The 25,070-nt window shown below is 36.5% G+C and overlaps 1 protein-coding gene across 1 annotated transcript in view; it reads left to right on the top strand.

The window, feature by feature from the left end:
• The window catches only part of FAF1 (Fas associated factor 1), a 534,743-nt gene that overhangs the window by 136,692 nt on the left and 372,981 nt on the right, over nucleotides 1-25,070 (top strand). The window contains exon 3 of the mRNA XM_003921572.4: nucleotides 18,544-18,590. Coding sequence (XP_003921621.1) covers nucleotides 18,544-18,590 — 47 coding nt within the window. The remainder of the gene's footprint in view (nucleotides 1-18,543; nucleotides 18,591-25,070) is intronic.

Raw genomic sequence — 25,070 nt, 5'->3', positions numbered from 1 at the left:
TTAGACTGGGGTCCCATCTCCAAGATTTCTTATTGTGTGTCTGCACATATTCCAAAATCTGAAAAAATCCAAAATCTGAAGTGATTCTGGTCCCAAGCATTTTAGATAAGATCCCAAGCTGTCTGAAGGAAATCATACAGTATGTACTCTTTTATCCTTGACATTGTTAACATAATGTCTGAGAGATTCATTGATTATTGAATTGCATTCTTTTGTGTGAATATACTTCAGTCTGTTTATTCATTGATTGATGGACATTTTGGTTGTATCTGCTATGAATATTTGTGTGCTAGTCTTTGGTAGACATGTTTTTATTTCTTTTGGGTAAATTCTCAAGAGTGGAATTGTGGGAATGTATGCTTAACTTTATATGAAAGTTTTATTTAACTTTATGTGAAACTGCCAAGCTGTTTCCAAAGTAGCTGCACCATTTTACATTCCCACCAGCAATATATGAGAGTTCTACTTGCTCCAATTCCTTGCCATTATTTGGTGTTGATAGTCTTATCAATTTCACTCATTTTAGTGTGTTTGAGATGGGTTTCTTTGTGGTTCTTCTTTAAACATTAACTCTTTTGAGGTATAATTTACATACAAACCCATTTCAGCTGTAAAATTTGATGAGTTTTACAGATGTGTGCACCTGTGTAACCAGCATCATAGTTATGCTAAATTTTCTTGTTATCCATTCTCTGTCCACCTTAAGCAATTTTTGATCTGTTTTATTTACAGATTAGAATTTTCTAGAGTTTTCATGTACATGGAATCATACAGTATTTACTTTTTTTGAGCCCTTTATTTATTATTGCAGAATATGTATTGAAAATATTTTGTGAATTAAAGATAAAATATCGTTATTCTTTGTTTACAGCTTTATTGAGATATAATTCACACATTATGGAATTCACCCATTTAAAGAGCACAATTCATTGTTTTAAAATCTACTCACAGGATTATACAACCAACACTATAATCTAATATTAGGACATTTCATCCCTGCCAAAAGAAACCTGATGTCCGTTAGTAGTGAATCCCTATTGCTGTTTAAATTTTTTAAAAATAATTTTTATTGTGATAAAATACACATAAAACTTACCATCTTAACCATTTTTAAGTTTACAGTTCAGTGTCATTAAATATATTCATAATTTTATGCAACCATCACTATCACCCATCTCTATTACTTTTTTCATCTTTTAAAACTGAAACCCTATACCCATTAAACAGTAACTCCCCATTACCTTGTACAGCCAGCCTCTGGCAACCAACATTCTGCTGTCTGCCTCTATAATTGTGACTACTCTTACTACCTCATGTAAGTGGAATCAAAGTGTTTGTCTTTTTGTGACATGCTTGTTTCACTTAGTATAATATATTCGGGGTCTTTCATGTTGTAGCATGACAGAATTTCCTTCCTTTTTAAGGCTGAATAATATTCCTTTGTATGGATATATTACGTTTTGCTTATTTGTTTATTTGTTGATGGACACTTGGGTTGCTTCCATGTTTTATCTATTGTAAATAATGCTCCTATGAACAAACCAACATGGGAATACAAATATCTCTTTTATAAATAGCCAAAGCCATCCTGAGCAAAAAGAACAAAGTTGGAGGCATCACATTACCCGACTTCAAAATATACCGTAAGACTAAAGTGACCATAACAGCATGGTACTAGTACAAAAACAAACACACAGACCTATGGAATAGAAAGGAGAACCCAGAAATAGTGCTGCACACCTACAGCCATCTGATTTTCGACAAGTCAACAAAAATAAGCAACGAAGAAAGGACTTTTTGTTCAATAAATGGTGCTAGGATAGCTGGTTAGCCATATTCAGAAAAATGAAAGTAGATTCCTACCATTCACCATATACAAAGATTAACTTAGGATAGATGAAAGATTTAAATGTAAGACCCCAAACTATAAGAATCTAGAAGAAAACCTGGGAAATACTGTTCTGAATATCAGTCTTGGCAAAGAATTATGACTAAGTCCTCAAAAGCAATTGCAACCAAAACAAAAATTGCCAAGTGAAACCTAATTAAACTAAAGAGCTTCTGCACAGCAAAAGAAGCTATCAATCTAGTAAACAGACAACCTACAGAATGGGAGAAAATATTTGCAACCTATGCACCTGACAAAAGTCTAATATCCAGGATCTACAAGAGACTTAAATAATTGAACAAGCTAAAAAAACAAATAGCCCATTAAAAAGTAGGCAAAATACATGAATGGACACTTCTCAAAATAAGACATACAAGTGGGCAGCAACATGAAAAAAATATCACTAATCTTCAGAGAAATGCAAATCAAAACTATAATGAGATTTCATCTCACACCAGTAAGAATAGCTTTTTTGTTGTTGTTGACAGAATCTCACTCTGTCACCTAGGCTGGAGTGTTGTGGCCCATTGCAACCTCTGCTTCCTGGTTCAAGCGATTCTCTTGCCTCAGCCTCCTGTGTAGCTGGGGCTACAGGCATGCACCACCATGCCTGGCTAATTGATTTTTTATTTTAAGTGGAGACAGGGTTTCACCATGTTGGGCAGGTTGGTCTTGAACTCCTGACCTCACGTGATCTGCCTGCCTCAGCCTCCCAAAGTGCTGGGATTACAGGTATGAGCCACCACGCCTGGCCAGAATGGCTATTGCTTAAGAGTCAAAAAATAACACATGGAAAGGTGTAAGGAAACATACCCTTTGAAGAAATGTAGAAATGTAATTTAGTTTATCCACTATGGAAAGCAGTTTAGAGATTTCTCAAAGAACGTTAAAAAAAACTGCCATTGTACCCAGCAATTTCATTACTAGGTATATATCCTGAGGGAAATATATCTTTCTTCCAAAATGACACAGCACTCGTGTTCATCACAGCAGTATTCACCATAGTGAAGACATGGAATCAATGTAGGTGGCCATCAACAGAGTGGATAGTGAAAATATGGTACGTATACACCATGGGATATTATGCAGCCATAAAAAAATAATGAAATTATGTCCTTTACAGTAACACGGACACAGCTGGAGGCCATATTCCTAAGTGAATTAATGCAGGACCAAATACTGCACATTCTCACACAAGCAGGAGTTAAACACTTTGTACTCAGGGACATAAAGATGGCAACAGTAGGTACATGTGATTACTAGAGAGGAGAGTGGGGAGGTGGACAGGGGTTGAATAAGTACCTATTAGGTACTCTGCTGACTACTTGGGATCAGTTGTACACCAAACCTCAGCATCATGCAATATAGCCATGTAATGAATCAGCAGATAAAACCCCTGAATCTATAACAAACATTGAAATAATGAAAAATAATTTTAAAATATCTTTTTAAGAGACTGCTTTTAATTCTTTTTGTTGTATACCCAGAAGTGGAATTGCTGCACCATGTGGTAATTATATTTTTAACTTTTTGAGGAAATGTCATATTGTTTTTGACAGCAGCGATACCATTTTACATTCCCATTCACAGTACAAAAGGGTTCCAATTTCTCCACATCTTGCCAGCACTTATTTTCTGGGGGATGTGTGTATGTGAGATAGTAGCCATTCTAATGGGTGTGAGGTGGTGTTTCATTGTAGTTTTGATTTGCATTTCTCTAATGATTTGTGGAACTGGGCATCTTTAATGATTGGTGACGTTGGGCATCTTTTTATGTATTTATTGGCCATTTGTATATCTTTGGAGAAATGTCTGTTCAAGTCCTTTGCCCATTTTTTGAATAAGGTGGTTTGTTGGTTTTTGTTTGTTTTGAGTTAATATTTACTGTTACTTATCTACCTTTATAAAATAACTTAGCACAATGTTTTTGAGATACATCCATGTAGTGGAATGTATCTATAGTCTTTTTTTTAATATCTTTGTTTTTGATATACATCCATGTAGATGAATGCATCTATAATCATTTTTTTTTGTCTACAGTCGTTTTTTTATTTTATTGTACTTATGCAATATGGTATATCCAAAACAACGTTTGTCTGTAGTTGGGCATTTGGTTTGCTTCTAATTATTGGGTATGATATTAGTAATATGATGCCTAATATTATTTTGCAATATAGTATATACATGCATAGTTACTATGTATACTGTACTCATAATATGCAGCTTTAATATTAGGCTAATATTATGCCTAATATTATTTTGCCTAGGCATATTACACCTAATATGCATCTATGCATATTAGTGTAGAGTTGTCTTCCCTTATTAGTGGTTTCAGTTACCTCCAATATAGTACAGTGAGATATTAAGAGAGAAAGACCATAGTCACATAACTTTTATTACAATATGTTGTTATAATTGTATTTTATTATTATTGCTATTAATATCTTATTGTACCTAATTTATAAATTAAACTTTATCATAGCTATATATATAGGTAAAAAATATAGTATATACATGGTTTGGTACTATCTGTAGTCTCAGACATCCTCTGGGTGTCCTGTAACATATTCCCTGAAGACAAGGAGGAGATGTAGTATGAATCTTTGGAGTATATGTTTTCATTTTTTCAGAATAAATACTTAAGAGTGGAATTGCTAGTTCTTTTTAATGAACTGTGGGTGTATTCTGAGTGTATGGAGAGATGCCAACAATACAGTGTTAAATGAGAAGCACAAAGCACCCAGCACTTTGGGAGGCCAAGGCAAGAGAACCACTTGAGCCTAGGAATTTGAGACAAGCCTCAGTAACATGGTGAAACCCTGTCTCTACAAACAAATTTTTAAAATTAGTTGGGCATGGTGGTGCGTGACTGTAGTCCCAGCTACTCAGGAGGCTGAGGTGGGAGGATTGCTTCAGCCTCAGAGGTTGAGGCTGCAGTGAGCTATTATTGTGCCACTGCACTCCAGGCTGGGCAACAGAGGAAGACCTTGTCTCAAAAAAAAAAAAAATCTTCTTAAAGGAAAACATAAAATAGTACATATAGTAAGATCTCATTTTTGGAAAAATGTATATGCAGGAGGAAAAAACACTGGAAGGATATACAGTTAAATATTAGCAATGGTTTTCCTCTCAGTGAAATTTTCTTCTTTATACTTTTCTTTGTTTTATTCTTTTGCAATAAGTATATATAAGTTTAATAATTTAAAAAATAAAGTTTTTAAAATTTTTCCCATGTGCGTTTTTTTTTTTTAATAAATTATTTTACATTCAAGAGTATATGTGCAGGTTTCTTATATAGGAAAATGTGTGTCATGGGATGTGGAGTACAGATTTATTAATCATTAATAAGCATAGTACCTGATACGTAGTTTTTGATCCTCACCCTTCTCCCACCCTCCCCTCTCAAGCAGGCCCCAGTGTCTGTTGTTCCCTTCTTTGTGTCTATGTATACTTAGTATTTACCTCCTGCTTATGAGACCACATTGTTTGGTTTTCTGTTCCTGCATTAGTTTGTTTGGGATAATGGCCTCGATCCAGCACTATCCATGTTGCTACAAAGGACACATTCTTGTTCTTTTTTATGACTGTGGAGTATTCTGTGGTATAAAGGTACCATATTTTCTTTTCCAGTCTACGTTTAATGAACATTTAGGGTGATTCCATGTCTTTGCTATGGTGAATAGTGATGTGATGAACGGACACATGCGTGTGTCTTTATGATAGAACAATTTATATTCTTTGGATATATACCCAGTAATGGGATTGTAGGTTGAATGGTAATTCTTTCTTAAGTTCTTTGAGAAATTGCCAAACTGGTTTCCATAATAGCTGAACTAATTTACATTGCCACCAGCAGCATATAAGCACTCCCTTTTCTGGGCTACCTCACCAGCACCTTTTATTTTTTGAGATTTAAATAATAGCCATTCTAACTGGTTTCATATGGTTTCTCATTGTGGTTTTGATTTGCATTTCTCTAATGCTTAGTGATAATGAGCATTTTTTTGGTATGCTTTCTGGCTGCATGTATGTCTTCTTTTCAAAAGTGATATGTCCTTTCGTCTTCTTTTTAATGGGGTTGTTTGTTGTTTGCTCATTAAGTTCTTTAAGTTTCTTATAAATTCTGGATATTAGACCTTTTTCAGATGCATGATCTTCTCTCATGTAGGTTTGCAAATATTTTCTCCCATTCTGTAGGCTGTGTGGTTACTCTGTTGATAGTTTCTTTTGCTGTGCAGAAACTCTTTAGTTTAATTAGGTCTCATTTGTCAATTTTTGTTTTTGTTGCAGTTGCTTTTAGCGTATTTGTCATGAAATCTTTGCCAGGATCCATGTCTAGAATGGTATCGCCTAGGTTATCTTCGAAGTTTTAGGTTTTCCATTTGAGTCTTTAATCTTGAGTCGATTTTTGTATATGCTGTATGGAATGGGTCCAGTTTCAGTCTTCTGCATATGACTAACCGGCTACTCCAACACTATTTATTGAATAGGAAATTCTTTCCCTGTTGCTTGTTTTTGTTACCTTTGTCAAAGATCTGCTGGTGTTTGTTACCTTTGTCAAAGATCTGCTGGTGGCATTAATTCTGAGCTATCTATTCTGCTCCATGGGTCTACGTGTTTTTGTTCCAGTACCCTGCTGTAATGGTTAGTGTTGTTTGAAGTTGGGTAATATGGTGTCTCCAGTTTTTTGCTTAGGTTCTTTTTGCTTAGGATTGTCTTGGCTATTCAGGCTTTTTTTTGGTTCCATGTGAATTTTAAAATAGGTTGTACAAAGAAATAGTTTGTTAGGAGTAGCATTGAATCTGTAAATTGCTTTGGGCAGTAGGGCCATTTTCACAATATTGATTCTTCCTATTGGTGAGCATGAAATGCTTTTTCATTTCTTTGTGTCATGTCTGATATCTTCTAACAATTTTTTGTAATTCTCATTGTAGAGATCTTTCACCTCCCCTAGTTAGCTGTATTCCTAGGGCATTTCATTTTCTTTGTGGCTATGGTATATAGAATTGCATTCTTTTTTTTTTTTTTTTTTTTTCTTTGAGACAGAGTTTCGCTCTTGTTACCCAGGCTAGAGTGCAATGGCATGATCTCAGCTCACCACAACCTCTGCCTCCTGGGTTCAAGCAGGAATTGCATTCTTGTATCAACTCTCAGCTTGGACATTGTAGGTTTATAGAAATGCTACTGATTTTTGTACATTGATTTTGTTGTTGTTGTTGTTTGAGACAGGGCTTCCCCCTGTTATTCAGGCTGATCTTGGCTTGCTGCAACCTCTGCCTCCTGGGCCCCAAGTGATCTTCCCATATCAGTCTCTGGAGCAGCTTGGACTAGAGATGCATGCTCTCTTAACCGGCTAATTACTTTTGTATTTTTTTGTAGAGATGGGGTTATGCCATGTTGCCCACCCTGGTCTTGAGCTCCTAAGCTCAAGCAATCCTCTTGCCTCAGCCTCCCAGAGTGCCAGAATTATAGCCATGAGCTATCACACCTGGTCTTTTTTTTTTTTTTTTTTTTCAAAGACAGAGTCCCTCTGTCACCCAGGCTGGAGCAGTGGCACGATCTCATCTCACTGCAACCTCTGCCTCCCTGGTTCAAGCGATTTTCGTGCTTCAGCCTCCAGAATAGCTGGGACCACAGGTGCCACCATGCCTGGCTAATTTTTTTGTTTTCAGTAGAATTGAGATCTCACCATATTGGCCACGGTAGGCTCAAACTCTTGGACTCATGTGATCCACCCATCTCGGCCTTCCAGAGTGCTGGGATTACAGGCGTGAGTCACCATCCCTGGCCTGGCCATTTTTGTACCTTCATTTTATATTCAGAAGTGTTGCTGGAGTTGTCAGAGTTAGTAGCTTTTGGACAGAAACTATGAGATTTTCTAGGTATGCAGTCATATCATCTGCAAACAGAGATAGTTTGACTTCCTCTCTTCCTATTTGGATGCCTTTTCTTTCTTTCTCTTGCCTGACTGCTCTGGCTAGGACTTCCAGTGCCATGTTGAATAGAGTGGAGAGAGAGGCCATCCTTTTCTTTTTCTGCCTTTCAAAGGGAATGCTTCCAGCTTTTTCCCATTCAATATGATATTGGCTATGGATTTGTCATAGATGGGTTCTTATTATTTTGAAATGTGCTCCTTCAGTGCCTAGTTTCTTGAGGGTTTTTAACATGAAGGAAGAAAAGCAGTTCTAAAATTCATATGGAAGCAAACAAGAGCCAACATAGCCAAAGCACGACTAAGTAAAAGGAACAAATCTGGAGGCATCACACTTCCTGATTTCAAACTATAAGGCCATGGTCACCAAAACAGCATGGTACTGGTATAAAACAGGCACATAGATCAATGGGAACAGAATAGAAAAGTCAGAAATAAACCCAAATACTTACAGCCAACTGATCTTCAGTAAAGCAAGCAAAAACATAAAGTGGAGAAAGGACACCCTTTTCAACAAGTGGTGCTGGAATAATTGGCCAGCCACATGTAGGAGAATCAAGCTGAATCCTCATCTCTCACATTATACAAAAATCAACTCAGGACAGATTAAGGACTTAAACCAAACACCTGCAACTATAAAAATTCCAGAATTTTATTGGAAGCCTTTTCTGTATCTTTTGAGATGGTCCTGTTGTTTTGTTTTTAGTTCTATTTATGTGGTAAATTATATTAATTGATTTGTGTATTTAAAAAAAAATTTTTTTTTTTTTTAGACAGAGTCTTGCTCTTGTTGCCCAGGCTGGAGTGCAATGGGGCAATATTGGCTCACTCCAACCTCCGCCTCCCAGGTTCAAGCAATTCTCCTGGCTCAGACTTACAAGTAGCTGGGATTACAGGCATGCGCCACCATGCCTGGCTAATTTTATATTTTTAGTAGAGATGGGGTTTCACCATGTTGGTCAGGCTGGTCTTGAACTCCTGACCTCATATGATCCACGTACCTCCGCCTCCCAAAGTGCTGGGATTATGGACATGAGCCACCATGCCCAGCCAATTGATTTGTATGTATTAAACCAACCTTGTATCCAAAGGCCCACTTGATCATGAAGAATTAGCTTTTGGATGTGCTGCTGGATTTGGTTTGCTAGTATTTTGTCAAGGATTTTTGTATCTGTGTTCATCAACAATATTTGCCTGAAGCTTTCATTTTTTTTGTTGTTTCTCTGCCAGGTTTTGGTGTCAAGATGATGCTGGCCTCCTACAATGAGTTAGGGAGGAGTCTCTCTTTCTTAAACATTTGGAATAGTTTCAGTAAGAATGGTACAAGATCTTCTATATACACCTGGTAGAATTGAGCTGTAAATTACTGTGTCTGGTCCTGGCCTTTTTTTCGTAGGTACACTTATTATTATTCATTCAATTTTATATCTTCTTATTGGTCTGTTCAGAGATGCAGTTTCTTCCTGGTCCAATCTTGGAGGGTTGTATGTTTCCAGAGATTTATTCATTTCTTCTACATTTTCTACTCTGTATGCATAGAGAGGTGTTCATAGTAGTCTATGAACCATTGTATTTCTGTGGGTTTGGTGGTAATGTCCCCTTTGTTATTTTTGATTGTGTTTATTTGGAGCTTGTATTTTTTTTTTTCTTCATTAGTCTAGCTGTTCTGTCAGTTTTACTTATTCTTTCAAACTTGGATTTGTTGATCTCTTATATGCTTTTTTTAATGTCTCAGTTTCCTTCAGTTCAGCTTTGATTTTGGTTATTTCCTTGTCTTCTGTTAGCTTTGTGGTTGGTTTCCTCTTGTTTCTTTAATTCAAGGGTGTGATGTTAGGTTGTTAATTTGAGGTCTTTCTAACTTCTTGCTGTGGGTGTTCAGCCCTATAAACTTTCTTCTAACAATGCTTTGGATATGTCCCAGAGTTTCTGGTGTATTTTATCTTTGATCTCATTAGTTTCAAATGATTTATTTTTCTTTTCTTTTCTTTCTTTCTTTTTTTTTTGAGATGGAGTCTCGCTCTGTAGCCCAGGCTGGAGTACAGTAGCATGATCTTGGCCCACTGCAACCTACGCCTACTGGGTCCTGGTTCAAGTAATTCTCCTACCTCAGCCTCCCAAGTAGCTGGGATTATAGGCACAAGCTACCATGGCCAGCTAATTTTCATATTGAATTTCTTGAATTCTGCCTTTATTTTATTGTTTACCCAAAATCATTCAGGAGCAGGTGGTTTAAATTCCATTAAATTATATGCTTTTGAGTGATTTTTTGGTATTGATTTCTATTTTTATTGCACTGTGGTTGAAGAGTGTGGTTGGTATGGTTTTCATTTTTTTCAATTCGTTTTATGGCCAATTAATGTGGTCAATTTTAGTGCATGTGATGTGCAGATGAGAAGAATGTATATTCTGTTGTTTTGGGGTGGAGAGTTCTGTAGATGTCTATTAGGCTTCTTTGGTCAAGTGTCCAGTTTGGATCTGTGTTAATTTTCTCCCTTGATGATCTGTCTAATAATGTCAGTAGAGTGTTGAAGTCTCCAATTATTGTGTGGTTACTAAGTCTCTTCATTGATCTCTAAGTATTTGAGTGATCCAAAGATCACTCAAAAACATACAGTTTTATGGACGTTAACCTGATCCTGAATGACTTTGGGTAAACAATAAAATAAAGGCAGAACTCAAGAAGTTATTTGAAACTAGTGATATCAAAGATACAATGTACCAGAAACTCTGGGACATACCTAAAGCGGTATTAGGAGAAAAGTTCTTTTTAAAATCTTTATTTATATAAAGTGAGTTTTATCTGAAATTACAATAGCAACCCCTGCTTTGTTGTGTTTTCTGTTTGCTTAGTAGATTTTCTCCATCCCTTTACTCTGAGCGTGTGGGTGTGATGGGTCTCTTGCATGTGTGATGGGTCTCTTAATGACAGCATACAGTTGGGTCTTGCTTTCTTATCCAACTTGCTAGCCTGTGCCTTTTAAATGGGGCATTAACCCATTTACATACAGGGTTAATATTAAGTGAGGTTTTTATCGTGTCATTGTGTTGTTACATGGTTGTTATGCATACTTAATTGCGTGGTTGCTTTATATTATCAATGAGCTATATACATAAGCGTGTTTTTGTGATGGCCTCTATTGGTCCTTTTTTTACATATTTAGCACTTGCCTAAGGAGTTCTGGTAAGTCAGACCTAGTGGTAACAAATTCCCTTAGCATTTACTTGTCTGAAAATGTTCTTATTTATCCTTTTCTTATGAAGCTTATCTTGGTTTGGCTGTATACGGAATTCTTGGTTGGATATAACCCCCCAATCTCTTCTGGCTTCTAGGGTTTCTGCTGAAAGTTCTACTGTTAAGCTGAGGAGGTTTCCTTTGCAGGTGACCTCCTTCTTTCTAGCTGCCTTTAACTTTTTATCTTTCATTTTGGTCTCAGAGAATCTGATTAATACTCTGTGTCTTGGGAAAGGTCATCCTTTATAGTACCTTACAGGGGTTCTCTGCATTTCCTGAATTTGAATGTTGGCATGTCTAACAAGGTTGGGGAAATTTTTTGTGAATGATATTCTGAAATATGTTTTCCATGTTTTTCGCTTTCTCTGTCTTTTAGGGATGCCAATGAGATGTAGATTTGGTTTCTTTACATAATCCCATATTTCTTGGAGGCTTTGTTTATTCTTGAATCTGTTTTCTTTATTTTTGTTTGACTGAATTATTTTGGAGAACTAGTCTTCAGACTCTGAGATTTTTTCCTCTCCTTGGTTGATTTCCTGCTGTTACTATTTGTTAATACTGTTTTCCTCTGTGTCCTCACCCAAATTTCATGTTGAATTGTAATTCCCAATGTTGGGGAAGAGACCTGGTGGGAGGTGGTTGAATAATTGGGATGGATTTCCCCCCAGTGTTCTTGTCATAGTGAATTTTCCTGAGCTCTGGATGGTTTAAAAGTGTGTGGCACTTCCCCCTTCAGTCTCTCTCTCCTGCTGCCAAGTGAAGATGTGCTTGCTTCCCTTTTCCCCATCTGGCATTATTGTAAGTTTCCCGAGGCCTTCCCAGCCATGCCTCCTATACAGCCTGTGGAACTGTAAGTCAGTGAAACCTCTTTTCTTTGTAAATTACCTGGTCTGAAGTAATTCTTTATAACATTATGAGAATGAACTAATACATCTGTGACTGTGTTTTGAAATTGCCGGAGTCTTTCAGCTCTATCAGATTCTTTCTTACAATTGCTATTTGTCTTCTATCTCCTGTATTATTTTATTCTTTAGAATCCTTTTATTGGGTTTCAACTGTTTCCTAAATCCAGATGATTTTTGTTCCTTTTTTAAAAAATATAGTTTAATGTATTTTAATAGCAACTTACAGGAACAGCACAGAAGACAGACAACATTAAAAACATGTACTTGCATGTAGGACAACTCAGAAAAGTATAGTGAATGGATGGAATTTACTGTATGATAAAAATGCCAACAAACACCATTTAGTTGCCATTAATAAGAAATTTACTTGTTTAAAAAAAAATCCAAATGCTAGCATTGTCCAGAAAAATTTAACAGGTTTATTTATAATTATTATAAAGTTGAACCACTGAAACTTGTTCACTGAAACATTTTAACCTGCATTAATGCTTTACATCTCTGCATTTATATTAAAAATTCACACACAAATGAAAATGGAAAAACTGCCAATACCTGATTTCTGTCCCCTATTTTTCCACTCACAATCATATACTTAGGTACCTTTTGACCCCATGGAAAAAAAAATCTAACGTTCAGAACTACCAGTAACAGGAAGAAGAGAAATTTTTTTTTTTAATGAGAATGAAATGTTTCCCATCATAGTGGATTCTTAAGCATGTTCTTCATGTATATGGCATGCTAGCTGGATGTCTTTCGGCATAATTGTTAAGTGTTTGGCATGGACAGCACAAAGGGAGTCTTCAAAAAGGCCAACCAGATAGGCCTCACTTGCCGCTTGCAAAGCACCGATAGCTGCACTCTGGAAGTGCAGATGTGTCTTAAAGTCCTGAGCAATTTCTTGCACCAGATACTGGAAGGGAAGTTTGTGAATCAGAAGTTCAGGGGACTTCTGATAATATCTAATTTTATGGAGTGCCACAGTACCATGCCTGTAACGATGAGGTTTCTTCTCCCCTCCAGTAGAGGGCCCACTCTTGCGAGTGGCTGTTGTAGCCAGCTGCTTCCTTGGTGCTTTACCACTGGTTGACTTACGGGCAGTCTGCTTTGTATGAGCCATGGTACAGAGACCTCCTTACTTACCCCTCTTCTCCTTTGGCTGGAGCTTGGCGAGCGAGAGGCAGCACTGGCATTGGAGAGCTATGATGGTACGGCGGCAGCTGCCTTTGTTCCTATTTATACTCTCAATTCTGTTTCTTTCATTTCAGCCATTCAGTCTGTTTAAGACTCATTACTAGGGAATTAGAGTGGTTGTTTTTAGGTGAGAAGACACTTTGTGCTTTTTTGAGTTGCCGGAGTTCTTGCATTGGTTCTTTCTCATCTGTGTGGGCTGATATTCCTTCAGTCTTTGAAAATGATAATCCTTTGAGAGAGAAATTAAGAGAGAGAGAGAGAAACAGACAGAGAGAGAGAGAGAGAGAGTATGTGTTTTCTTTGATGCATTTGGGGGTTTGATTGTAGTATAAGGTAAGTTCAGTGAAGTCACTTCCTTTGTGAAAGATTTTAGGGAGCCAAGGCTAAACTCATCCGTCTTAGGCCTCATGCTCTCACTTTGGGGGAGCTGACACCAGGTCCCTAGCTTTCCATCTGGACTCGAGCTTAGGAACATGCTGTACTGGAGGGTCTGAGACGTTCCCAGTCCTCCGGCCATGACACCTCCATGGGTGGTGCTAGCCAGTCCCCTTTGTCTCGACCATGTTAGCTTGTGTGTTTCAACAGCTGTGGCAGTGTGGCAGGGTGCACATACATCTAACAGTGGAGTACCAGTGGAAGCAAGGCTGTAGTGTTTGTGTGCTTCCACTGGTGACGGCTGCCTACATCACATATTTACCTGTGTATCAAACTACCACACAATTTTGAAAGTTGTTTGTACAACGTATGAGATGTTCTTTTGCTTGATATTATTGCTAACACTTGTATTGTCTGATTTAACTTAACCATTGGGTGTGTGGTGGTATCTTATTGTGGTTTTAGTTTGTATTTGTCTGATGACTAATTTGAACATCTTTTTATGTGCTTTTCGTCATTCACGTATCTTTTTTTGAGAAGTATCTGTTCAGATGTTTCCCCCATTTTCTTATTGACTTGTCTTAAGTCTCCAGAATTCTTTATAAATTTTTAATATAAATTTATCTCAGATATGTACATTATAAATATTTTTTCCTAGTCTGCAACTTGTCTTTTTATTTTCTTAATGGTATCTTTCAAAGGTCAAACACTTTGAATTTTAATGTCCAATTTAGCAATTCTTTATTTTTCATCATTTGCCTACTCATTGTTATGACAGTTTTCTTCTTTGTTTTCTTGGTGTCCTTCTCTGTAAAATTGAGGTAAGTGAGAGTTAAATGAATTGATATATGTAATGTACTTTGAAAAGCCTCACATTTAATAAAAATGTTACAGTGTTAGCTGCCATTATTGTTACCACAACTCCTTTACTCATAAGTTATTTTTGAGGCTTTTGGATACTGTCCATACATCCGCGTCTCATCTCCATTCCTCTTAAAAATTTGTCATTGCCATTTTCTTTAAGGGTCTTTTGTTTACAATAAAGGACTAAAGTTAAGATTTTTCCATATATGTTAGAGAAAGGATATCCTAGCATTCCATGTAGTGGATGATTTATATTATGTGCCACAGTTTTATAATGTACCAATTTACCAGTGACTCAGTTTCCTTTCATATGTGATGTTATAATGAGATTTATAGAAATTTTTGCCGTTTTCTTTCCCCAGAGGTCTAAGGCCCACCGTGAATGTCATGATTTTCCCTTTTTGTTAAGGCTCCTTTGGCCATCTCTGACATTGGCTTCCACTGTGTTTTATGCACGCGTTACATGTCTTTCAGTGTATTATGGAAAGTAACATTTTAGTGGATGGTGTTTGTGTTGTCAGTTTTGCTGAACAAAATTTAGAGGCTGAATTTTGATTGAGGTACATTAATTGGATTAAAATATTATGAACATAATTAGCATGAAGGGAATAATAGTTATACCAAAATGAAATTTCCAGTGATTATAAACTAGGTCAAGTCAAGATGTTCTTCTTAAAATACATTACAGTATGATCATGATCCACCGTAGTTTGAGTCAGTCTCAGAAATGAAAATATTTTCCTGATTCCATTCTCTATTATTTTGACCAAATATTTAATAAGTCTTTCATTTTGCTATTTATAGAATGAGAGATATATCTTCCTAGCAAAAATAATATTAACAATGAGATAGTTTTTAGCAAGTAAAGTAGTCTTATAATAAACTCAGTATAATTTTTAGTCTACAGTCCAGATCTTACTGATCTCTTTTCTAAAAGTATCCCCTCTATCTGAGCCCCTCTCCTGAGCTGTAGATCAGGTACTGGGCCATCCACAAAGTCTTGCATAGTGCTTGGCAATGAATAGGCAATCGGAAGAGTGTTGTAATCAACTAAACTTTCAATTTTACCCCTGTTTCTTGAGTCTTTTTTGTCTCTTTTTTCCTGTGGATTCTATAAATTCAAGAAATCAATATTCTTATGAAGGAAAAAAAAAGCAAACAAAAACTTAGCCATTCTTCTTACAGTTTCTGTCTTTATGCTTTTCACGTTAAATGTTTCTTTAAGAGAGTCAGTTGTTCTTAGTTTCCCATTTATCTTTAAGCCTTTTATAATGTAGTTATTGTTAAACTGTTTAAAAATGTTTCCAATAACCTTAAGGCCTCTTAATTTTAGTGTATTTTTACATTTTCCAGCTTTCTCTTCTCTGCCCTTTACATTTTTGTTTTCTTTTCTTTCTTTCTCTCTCTCTCTCTTTTTTTTTTTTTTTTTTTTTTGAGCTGGAGTCTTGCTCTGTCACAAGGCTGGAGTACAGTGGTGTAATCTCGGCTCACTGCAAGCTCTTCCTCCTGGGTTCAAGCGATTCTTCTGCTTCAGCCTTCCAAGTAGCCAGGACTACAGGCACGTGCCACCACGTCTGGCAAATTTTTGTATTTTTAGTAGAGATGGGGTTTCACCACCTTCACCGGGATGGTCTCGATCTCTTGACCTCGTGATCCACCCACCTCGGCCTCCCCAAGTGCTGGGATTACAGGTGTGCGCCACCTCACCAGCCTATTTGTTTTCTTCCTAATGATTTACACAACATTTTATCTTTGTCTCTTTTTTCTTCAACAAAGAAGATACTTGAGTGAGGGAGGGAATTAAAATATTTCTAGGGCTTCATTTATTTGTCTTTAAACAGATGTTGCTTTACTTAATGTAGCTGTGATTTTTTTCAGTTAATTTTTAGACATCTCCATTTTGGTATTAGCAGAATTTTTCATAATAGAACTAATTATTGAATATATTTTGTCCTTCCTAGAAGGCAAGCTGTGTTATGTTCATCACTGTATCTTAATTGCATAGCTTAGTTTTTGGTACATAGTTAGCAATTATTACACATTTATTATATGAACAAATGATATCTTTCTGTCACCTGAAAGTTAACATGTTCAAAATTGAACATGTTGGAATCTGGAATTTTCCTTTGATTCTATATCTTCTCAATGTTTGAAGTATAGAATAAGTGTCCCCTCTTGTCTAAAGCTTTCCTTAATCCTCACAGTCAGAAATCTGTTTCCCTATTTTCTATTCCTTTGCCATATTATACTTTTATTGTACTTTTATTCTGTATTACATTTGACTTATTTATGTACAGAGTTTGTTGTTTGATGTCAGGGTCCAACTTCTCCAAGATAAATTAACTATTTAAAATAATCTAAGATTTTGGGAAAGGAGAAAAGTGGATTCGTGTCACTGTTCCTTCTGCATAGAATTCCCTCCTCATCTTGCTACTTTTCACTCTTTCTTCAGTCTCAACTGAAAGAGTGAGGCTTTATTTTTTTCAGGCTTTTCTGGGCCGACTTTAAAGTCTTGAATAGGTGACTTTTCTTTATATTCTTCTATTATTAATTCCTTTAATAAATAATTAATGAGTGCCTTTAATGTGCAGACACTGTGCTAGACAGGCCTTCGAGAAATAAAAAAGGTAGGACTTTTGTGGCTGAGTATGTAATGTTTAGCTGATTATACAATTACGTATTATACAGATAAGGAAACTGAGGCTCAAATAAGTTCAGTGAATATACTAGGGTTACCAAATTAATAAATGAGAGAGCCTGGTTTCACACTTTGGACTCTCTGAGTCCTTAGTGTTCTTTCCATTATACTTTGGCATTCCTCAGTGAAATTTTTTTTTGAGAGATTTGAACCAAATATTTCTAAGCTCTGGTATTTTGTTTCTTTTTCAGCACTACAGAGTATCTCTTAACCATCTACTGTTATTTAGCAAAGGAGATATATGTACATGGAACCATTGCTATCAACAGAAAGAGGATAGTTGACCTAGTAATGGGCAGAAATACTTCCATTATATTTGTGTCTGAAAAGTGATTTTAGCATTTGCTTTGCTCAAAGGATTTTTGAGCCTCCAGAGTTGCCAGAGTTCTATGGTATCTATTTTCTATATTAATCTGTGTATTTCTTTGTGTGTTTTTTTTTTTTCCACTGGAGCATTACAACTCCCCAAATACATAGCAAACACTCTATACTCTATTTCATTCAGCAGTACAATGGTGTGAATTTTACCCACCTCTGGCAAATATTTAAGTTAACATTTCATAAAATACTCAAACGCCTTTTAGCAATGGATTTCCAGGCAGCTGATAAAACATTAAAGTGGTAAGCGGGTTTTTTTTTTGTGTGTGTGGATTATTCATTTTGATGTGCATGCAGAAGGGTAGGGAAAGAAAAGTTTTTATGGTATAAAGACAAAGTTGGAAAAGTTGGGCTTTTGTTCTTGTTTGTTTTTGTTTTGTTTTCCTGAGAATATTCTCTACTCCCCTGCAATAATCTGTCTACAGTCCAGGATTTGACAGCCTGCTTCCTTAATAGCCTTCAAAACATCCATCTCCTGTCATACCTGTGCTATGTTCTGACGACTTGGTAACTTGTTAGCTTAGAAATTAATTTTAGGGATGTTTTATATAAGGAAACCTTTCCTAATGCTACTTCCTGTTGTCACCTGTTAATAGTCATGGTGTTAGGTTTACTGAAGGACTTTTGCCTCTGTATTCATTTCTTTTCAATGTTCTTTTCTTTAAGAATAATGATCATAACATAAAATAGTACATTCATTTGTGATTTTTTATCTTGCTTTTCTCAGTTTGAGAAAGGAAATAATGTTTGTAAGATTAAGTTGCTGATTTTTCCTGTTTTGACATCCTTAAACTTTGTTTTTTGTGGGTGTTTTGCCTGAATTAGGACTGTGGAACTAGACTTTTTTATGACTCAAGGTTTGGGGATATTATATGCCAAATACATGTTTTTAAATTTTCTAAAATATGATTTATAACTGAGAAATAGAGAAACATTTAATAGAGAACATTTGGATCACTAAAAAAATTTCGTATTTAAATAAATTTTTCAAAGTATACTTATTTCCTTTTAAAGTGTTCCCCACTGCATGTGAGCACTTAGCTGTTTCTTTAAATGGCCTTCTCTGTTTCTTGTTTGCAGGCAGCTATCAATGGTGTAATACCCCAGGAAAATGGCATTCTACAAAGGTATGTTATAAAGCTTTTAACAATTAAGATGACTGTTTAGCAGAACAAAAACAAAGAGCTAGCCGTTAATTTTTTTGTTTTATTTTTTAATAGAGCATTGATTTTGTGTATTTAAGTTAATTAATATTGTTCTTTCAGATATTTCTATGTATTAATTCCCTAAGGTGTTCAACTTTTAACTGTATAAAATTATTGCATATTTGATAATACATCTTTTAAGGTGGTTTTGCTTAATTTTTAAGAAAGCTTTTCAAGGTTATCCTTTCATTTATAAGATGAAAAGAACTGAATTTTTTAAACCATTAGCACTTGCTATTGATTTAATAACCCCAGAATTTGGTTATCAAACTGAATTGTTCAGGCTTTATCTCCAGGCTTACTACAGACTTTTTCTCCTTCCCTTTTGGTTTCTAAATCAAGCATATAATAACTTGTAACAGTTTGAGGCAGTCCTTAATAATGCAACTTTTCAGAGTACTGAACTGTTTTACTTGAAGTATCTTCTGTTAACAAGCGGAATAGTTTTAGAGATATTGTGTTATGGCCAGAAGGTAAAATTGGAAGATGTGGCCCAGAGAATTATCATAGTTATAACATAACTATAAGCTTAAGTTAAAAATAAATTCATAACTTTTGTGTCCTTAAAATTGGAGACTCTGGTTCTGGATTAAAGAACACTGTATAAAGTCATAGGAGGTAAAACCAATCTCTCTTCCAAGTGTAATTTAATTACTTGATTTCCACCCCCTTTCCTTTCAATTCAAACTTTGGCTTGAATTTTGGTGGCCGGGATTTCTAAGTCACTGAAGCATGATCTGCTAAGTGCAGATGAGGCAAACAGAAACATCAGGTTAGGAATGAGATCGTTTTGGAGAGCAAGAAAGTACTCTTGCAAAAAACATCAGGAGATTCACCATGAACTGCAAAACGTGCTGTATCTTATAAGAAACCATATATTTAGGATGGAAGCAAAATTCTCTTTAGTACCTGTACCACCTTTAATGATTAATGGTTTTTAGATGAAAATGATGATAAACTAGACCTATACCCCCATTCCTCTCTTTTAAAGTGTCAGAAAGAATTTCATCCAGAGTAAATGTGGCCGATTTCCAGAGTCTCTTATCAACTTCTGTTTGTTTAATTGTTAGTTTGCTGTCTGTTCAAAAGCATTCAATTCTATCAAAACCCTTATCTAGAAAGCAAACCAGATGAACTTCCTTTATGGTCATTTTTTTCTTAGTTTAGAAAGTTTTACACTGTTAAATATCACTCCAGTTTTATTTTTGAATAGATGTTATTACCGATTTTGTGCCAAAATTTTTGCTATGCAAAACATTTGTGGGTTCAGCAACTGGATTCTGAGCACATATTGGATGTATCATTCAATTAATAGCATTTGCTACAGGTGAACTGTAGAAATTTCTTCTACCCTGGAAACATTCCATCTTTCCTGTCACAGATTATACTTTTTGTTTAATATATTTTATGACTAGAAATTCAGTATTAAACTGATTTCTCATAAAGTTACTATAATATTTGGGGTTAAACTTTGATCAGAGTAGGAATTTGGTGATATCACTTGCTTTTTTTGAAGGAATGAATCATATGTCTCCATGAGAAAATCAGTTGTTATTGAGTGATATTTTTCAACTATTTCCTTCCTAACCTTTTTCTTTAGCTTTGAAATCATTGTGGATTTAACATAACTGAAAATTCCTCTTGTGTATCTACTAACCAGAGGAAAACAAAAGAGGGCTCTTTGTATACTTTCTCATAGGCTTACTACTGAAAGTAGCAGGCACAATGCTAGAAATGGTATATGCAGGCAGTTAAAAGGATTTTTGTTTTGTATGTTTGGTTTTCATAATAAAGTTGAATATAGTCCATGTAAATAACTGAGTTAAATTGTTAGTCCGTCCCTTAACAAAGAAAGGAGGTATCAAATACTATAGTTTAAAGAAATTACTCCATAAAGCAACATTCTCATGAGATATTGAACTTTTTGGTAGGAAATAAATACCCACCTCACTGATACATGTGTTGATAGTAAATGACCAGAGATTATCAAAAACAAAAACTGTACTAATTATCTGCAATTTAAAAAAGTTGGTTTTCTTTTGTTTTTAAGAGGTAGAAGAGCCAGTATGTGCTTTATAGCTTGTCTTGAAATCAGGTTTTTGTGTGAATCCAAGAGGGAGTATGATTTTTAATGTAACCATAAACTCCAAGGGAAAGAAACTTTCTTTGAATACTTAAGGCAGTATGTTAGGCAATTGAGATATTTTTATTCATTTAATACTCACTACAACCTCTAAGAGGTAAATGTTTGTATTTTACTTATGAGGAAATTCAAAGTTAGAGAGTCTACATAGACTTGCCCAAGATCACAAGCAGGTGGTGAAGTCTAGATTATCTTATTTTAAAAGCCTTGTTCTGTCTTCTCTATTACTCTGTCTTCTTCAAGATCAGTCAGTGAGGCATTTTAAAACTTTTAAGATTTTTCCTTTGAGAGCTGGGCATGGTGGCTCACGCCTGGAATTCCAGCCCTTCAGGAGGCCAAGGTCAGCAGGTCACTTGTGGTCAGGAGTTCAATACCAGCTTGGCCAACATGGTAAAACTCTGTCTCTACTAGAAATAGAACGTGAACCCGGGAGGCCAAAGCTGCAGTAAGCCAAGATTGCAACACTGCACTGTAGCGTAGGCAACAGCGACAGGGTGAGACTCCATCTAAAAATAAAAAAAATAAAAAGTTTTTTCTTTTGGGTAAAGAAGTTGCCATTCAATACATGTATATAATGTCTGTCTACAGCTTTGTTTTTTTATGGTTATTATTTTAGTTGTAAGCTAGTATAGACAGATATTATTATTCCTCATTTTTCAGGTAGATAGGGTAAGTCATAAGTGGCTTGGCCCAGGTGATACAGCCTGATGTTGATGGAGTTAGGAATATAAGCAAGTCTTCTGGCTCTTTCTCCAGGGCTTATTTCACGAGAAAGTATATTGCCAACACAGCATATTGTGTGTAACTTATCCAGTCATAAATGTAAACTATTCAGTCATAAACAAACATTGAGTATGTGTATTTACATGGTTCAGTATATTATTTATTTAGCATATTGTCCAGAGCCTCTTATTTCTGGGGATAGTTTTAGGAAGAAATGTTAGTGAATTACTTGTGTAAGTTGAGAGCTGATGCTATGCTTTTTAAAAGTAAACTTTATAAATGCCCAGGTTTTTTAACTTAGAGAATAGCCATTATAGCCAGTTAGTTTCTGTGTATGGCTTTGTCTAATTTCCATTTTAAAAATTTGATTTGATTCACAAGTTTATCTCCAAAATAAATGTGGAATTTTTTTTTTTTTTAAGGAGGTGCCTAAAGATTTTGCCATGGCATGGACTTTAAAAAATTGAAATAATAAACAAGTACAGAGTTCCTGTTTACTTTGCTTTCTGTTTATTGCCTTCCAAGAGCCTGAGTTGTTTGTAGAGGAAAGTTGAGTAAGGATAAAAACACTTATTTAGTTGAAATTTTAGAATTAAAATAGATTTGTGTGTAGAGCTTCCAAATCAGTGTCGTTTTAATATTGATTTTTAGATACAGGGGTCTTGCTATGCTGCTTAGACTGGATTTGAATTCCTTCTAAGCTCAAGCAGTCTTTCTGACTCAGCCTCCCAAGTAACTTACAGGCACATGACACCTTTTGCAGTTTCCCAGCTTCCAAATACTATCTTTTTTTTTTTTTTTGAGACAAGGTCTTGCTTTGTATCTCAGGTGGGAGTGCAGTGTCACAATCACAGCCTCCTATAGCCTTGAATTCTTGGGCTGAAGTGATCCTCCTACCTCAGCCTCCTGAGTAGCTGGGACCTGGATAATTTTTGTGTTTTATGCAGGGGTGGGGTCTCATTATGTTGCTCAGGAGTTATAGACTCCTGGGTTCAAGCCATCCTCCCACTGTGGCGTCCCAAAGTGCTAGAGCATGAGCCACCACGCCTGGCCTTCAATTAATATCTCTTTTTTTAAAAAGCTACCTATAGATTATTACATCTATAATGATTAAATGATTAGATGATTAAACAGAAAAGAATACCAAGGTCAAATTATAAGATGGTGGTTTTCACAGATGGGAAATTTTAAAAATACATTTACTGTTTTTGCATTCTTTGGATCTCATTAAATGTTAGTGAAAACTGATAGGATTATTCATTGACGGATAAGATCTCTCCCTTCCTCTCATTTTTTTGATAGCTTTATTTTATTTTATTTTTTGAGATGGGGTCTCACTCTGTCACCCAGGCTGGAGTGCAGTGGCATGATCTCAGCTCACTGCAATCTCCACATCCTGGGCTCAATTGATCCTCCCACATCAGTCTCCTGAGTACCTGGGACTACAGGCATGTGCCACCAAGCCCAGCTAACTTTTGTATTTTTTGTGGAGATGGGGTTTTGCCCCAGCCGCCTTGCCAGGCTAATGTTGAATCCCAGACTAATGTTGAACTCCTAAGCTCAAGTGATCCTCCCACCTCAGCCTCCCAAAATGCTGGGATTGTAGGTGTAAGTCACTGCACCTGGCCTACCCTAGAAATTTTACCAGAGGGAATTTTATGTAAGGTAGTCAATTACACAGATGTGGAAAAAGTTCAAAGATCAGAAAAGGGATATTGAGACAACCCAGATACAATGACTACAGGAGACAACTGGACCACCAAGCCCAGGTGTGGGTGGTTCCTTCTGCTTGGCGAGGAAAGGAGCACAGGACAAAGAGCAGACTCATAGCTTCAGTGAGAAGGGTAGGGATGTAGAGGTCATGATTCCCATTCCAGGCCAAGAAGCAGTGGGTAGAACACATCCACCAGGGAGAGCCCCCTGTCGACCACCAAAGGGCATAAAGGAAAGTGATAGAGGAACAAAGGAAAGAGGTTGGTAGAGGTTGAGGTTAACAGAACTTTATTTGTAGCTCAGCGGAAAGCCCTAGGAACTTGGCCCCAGACATAAGAGAAGGAAGTTCTGTTTAGCTGATACTGCTAGCTTTGGCAGGATGCAGAGAGACTTGTGGAAAAAGTGCTGGAAAAAAAAAAAAAAGCTAGACGCTAACATCAGTGGTTGATGCGAAAACAAAATGAGTGCCACTGTTGGGGTGATATATTGCTGCTAGGGTGATGTTGATAGGATCAGTGTACAAACTGCAAGAAGATAGAGGGGGTGTGTGTGTGTGTTTGTGTGTGTGTGTGTGTGTGTGTGTATGTTTGCTACCGAAGTTTTTGTTTCTGTTACTGGTCATAAGGCCATAGTTGATACTTTGAGTATCAATTCCAAGTATCTTTCACTGTTTATTCTGTATTCCCTGTTTTCAGCAGCACTTTAAACGGTCAGGGATTTTTTGTTTGTTTGTTTTTACCTGGTAGGCACCTTACACCTTCATTTTTGAAGAATCAGAATCCTCAGTGTACCTGTCTTTTTTGTTAGTTGTGATTTTCCATTCTCAGTAGACATGCCCCAGAAAATCTCCTGGGCTCCAGACATAGTCCTTTATGTAGCAGCAGCCCAATTTTTTTCTTGGTAATCAGGACTAGTCACTCTAGCCAGTACTCGTTCCCTAGGTGGTGATTCAGTGCCATGAGGAATACAAAATGGCCAAGCCACATTCTCAAGTTCCGATTCGATGGAATTATTCTGGAAATGTTTCATCGTTGGGAACCATGATTTCTGAACCATCAGTACCCAAAGTTGTAGGAGGCAAAAATTTAGTAAGCTATTAGGCATGTAACAGGAATCACTGTTAACAGTTAATTCCTATGCATGTGTTTTCTGGCAGTATGAAAAACAATGTGGTGTTCGAATGTTGTCACTTGTAAGTGGGTGTTGAACAATGAGAACACATTGACACAGGGAGGGGGACATCACACACTGGGGCCTGTTGGTGGGTGGAGAGCTAGGGAAGGGATTGCAGGGAGTTGGCCGGGGGAGTGGGGAGGGATAGCATTAGGAGAAATACCTAATGTAGATGATGAGGGTGATGGATACAGCAAACCACCATGGCACGTGTATACCTGTGTAACAAACCTGCATGTTCTGCACATGTACCGCAGAACTTAAAGTATAATAAATAAAATTTTTTTAAAAGAAAAACAGTGTGGTATTTCAACACTGATATAAAGCATTTATACCATATACTTTAAGGAGGATCCCCAAGCTTTGAGGTTATCTCCTAATCTGTGTCATAGCTAAGTCTTTTTTTGTTTTTGTTTTTGAGACGGAGTCTCGTTCTGTTGCCCAGGCTGGAGTGCAGTGCTGTGATTTCAGCTCACTGCAACCTCTGCCTCCCAGGTTTGAACGATTCCCCTGGCTTAGCCTCCGAGTAGCTGGGATTACAGGTATGTGCCACCATGCCTGGCTAATATTTTGTATTTTTAGTAGAGACAGGATTTCATCATGTTGATCGGGCTGGTCTCAAACTCCTGACCTCATGATCCACCCACCTC

Source organism: Saimiri boliviensis, chromosome 11 (genome assembly GCF_048565385.1).
Source record: "Saimiri boliviensis isolate mSaiBol1 chromosome 11, mSaiBol1.pri, whole genome shotgun sequence".
In the NCBI taxonomy this organism is placed as follows: domain Eukaryota; kingdom Metazoa; phylum Chordata; class Mammalia; order Primates; family Cebidae; genus Saimiri; species Saimiri boliviensis.
This window is presented reverse-complemented; position numbering and strand designations above follow the sequence as displayed.